At 35.6% G+C, this 1,887-nt stretch overlaps 1 protein-coding gene across 1 annotated transcript in view; it reads left to right on the top strand.

Moving 5' to 3' along the window:
* LOC140337357 (scm-like with four MBT domains protein 1) overlaps window positions 1-1,887 on the top strand; it is a gene marked incomplete at its 3' end in the record, with an annotated part of 64,820 nt that overhangs the window by 23,455 nt on the left and 39,478 nt on the right. Inside the window, 1 exon segment of the mRNA XM_072421081.1 lies at window positions 1,334-1,452. Coding sequence (XP_072277182.1) covers window positions 1,344-1,452 — 109 coding nt within the window.

The raw sequence follows: 1,887 nt of genomic DNA, 5'->3' as shown, positions 1-1,887 counted from the left end.
TTGTCACTAAAAATAAAAATCTCCTCCGTGTATCTAATTATTTAACAATGTAAATATCCATAGTTACTTGGAGCTACTTACAACTGCTGCCAATAAGTGTACCAGCTATCACTCTACACACAGTGCCCTGATGGAGGAGTCAGTTTGGATGCCTGAAATGTGTTGGCTACATCTCCATATACCATGTAGAAACTTTTGAAAATTAAAAAGAGAGTCTAATCTCTCAATGTGGCATTTCTGATCTTCAGTCTCTCATTTGAGAAATAAAAACCCATCCCAATTTTTATTTAACTTTTTTCTGCACAAAACCTAAAAATCAAGTTGTTTTTTAGGAGTAGAATTTGTAAATGCTAATATTTCAGCAAATGCTGATTACTTGCCTGCTGACTTTCTTCCAACTGAAAGCTCTTAGCCACTAACCCCTCCCTAGAACAAGTATGTAGATTAGGATTTCGGACTTCACTTTCTGCATATTTGTTCCCAGGTCGATGTTGAAAATGCTTGGACTATAAATTTTTAAGTTGTATTTTTATTCCAATTTCCTCTTTTATTTTACTTTTGTTTCATTTGAAAGCCATTTAGCATCTAGGTAATCTTTGTCTAAATACAGAAAAGTGTTGCTTTCGGTCACATGTATGCATGCATGTTTCGGTTGCGATTCGGTCACATGTATGCAATCAAAATCTCAATGAATTTACTATATGTATATGGTGTATTACTCCTATTTGTTATTGTTCTATTAAATGCTGCAAATTACTGCTGAGTATGCCCTTTCTGTAAAAATAGTAATCTGCTGTGCTGCTTTAGTAGCTTGCTTGTTTTACATGCAGCCCCTCATCGACGGACAACATATTAAGACAAATGTACATGGGCGGTTTCAATCACATGTTGCTGATTAATTTATACTTTTCCTGGCAAAAACCTTATTTGCGTAACTTGAATTTTTTTGGATTTGTATTTTATAACTGTCAACAAGATAGTAAATCAGTAATGTGAGATCACATTTCCCAGTGTGGTTTAGCTCATGTTAAATAGGGGTGTACTGATTTTAGTTGGCTTCAGCATGTACATAAGCTTCTCCTGTAGTTCCAGTTTAACCATATCACTGCCAGCAGTTCAAGCTTTGCAAGTTTCTTACCAGAATGCCTGGGGATAAGTAATTGAGGTTCATATTCATATGCTTTGGTTCATATGCCAAAAACAAGTTAACATAATGTAACAATATCTAGAATTTTTATGTATTTGTATTCTTGCTAAAAAATACCGATTACTGCAAGACACTAGAATATAGCATGTGACATTTTAATCACTTATTTGTTATTCCGTTCTTTAGAGTTGGATGAATGGGAACACTAAGCGTTGGACCGATGTCACAGACACAGCTTGCAAATCCTGTTTCAGCCACTGGATTCCCCTCCGCTAACATGAGCGTCCAAGAACAGAACAACAACGGTATGTAATAGGTCAGGATTATCGCTTACAGGTGACATTGTAAGGAACTGCTCACCCTTTATACAAAACAAAAGCTGACCACATGCATTCAGATGATTTCCTGCAGAGAGATTTTTACTTTTTTTTTTTTTCTTTCTTTTCTTCCAAAATTTGTCATGTGTATTTATTTCCCAACTTTTCCTTATTGTAGGTATTAATGTGGACTTTATTATCTTTGACGGTATCTCTTCAGATAGCCCTTTGTGTAATGGAAGTAGTTACCCTGTTTCCCCCTATGATAAGGCACTGTCTTATATTTTTTGAAATGCCAAAATATTTTTCCATGAAGAAGACTACAGTACACATTTATTGTTGAAAATCACTCATGTGCCATTGATTGTCCCCTTCTGATCACTCATGTGCCATTGATTGTCCCCTTCTGATCACTCATGTGCC

This window comes from Pyxicephalus adspersus, chromosome 8 (assembly GCF_032062135.1).
Source record: "Pyxicephalus adspersus chromosome 8, UCB_Pads_2.0, whole genome shotgun sequence".
Lineage (NCBI taxonomy): Eukaryota > Metazoa > Chordata > Amphibia > Anura > Pyxicephalidae > Pyxicephalus > Pyxicephalus adspersus.
This window is presented reverse-complemented; position numbering and strand designations above follow the sequence as displayed.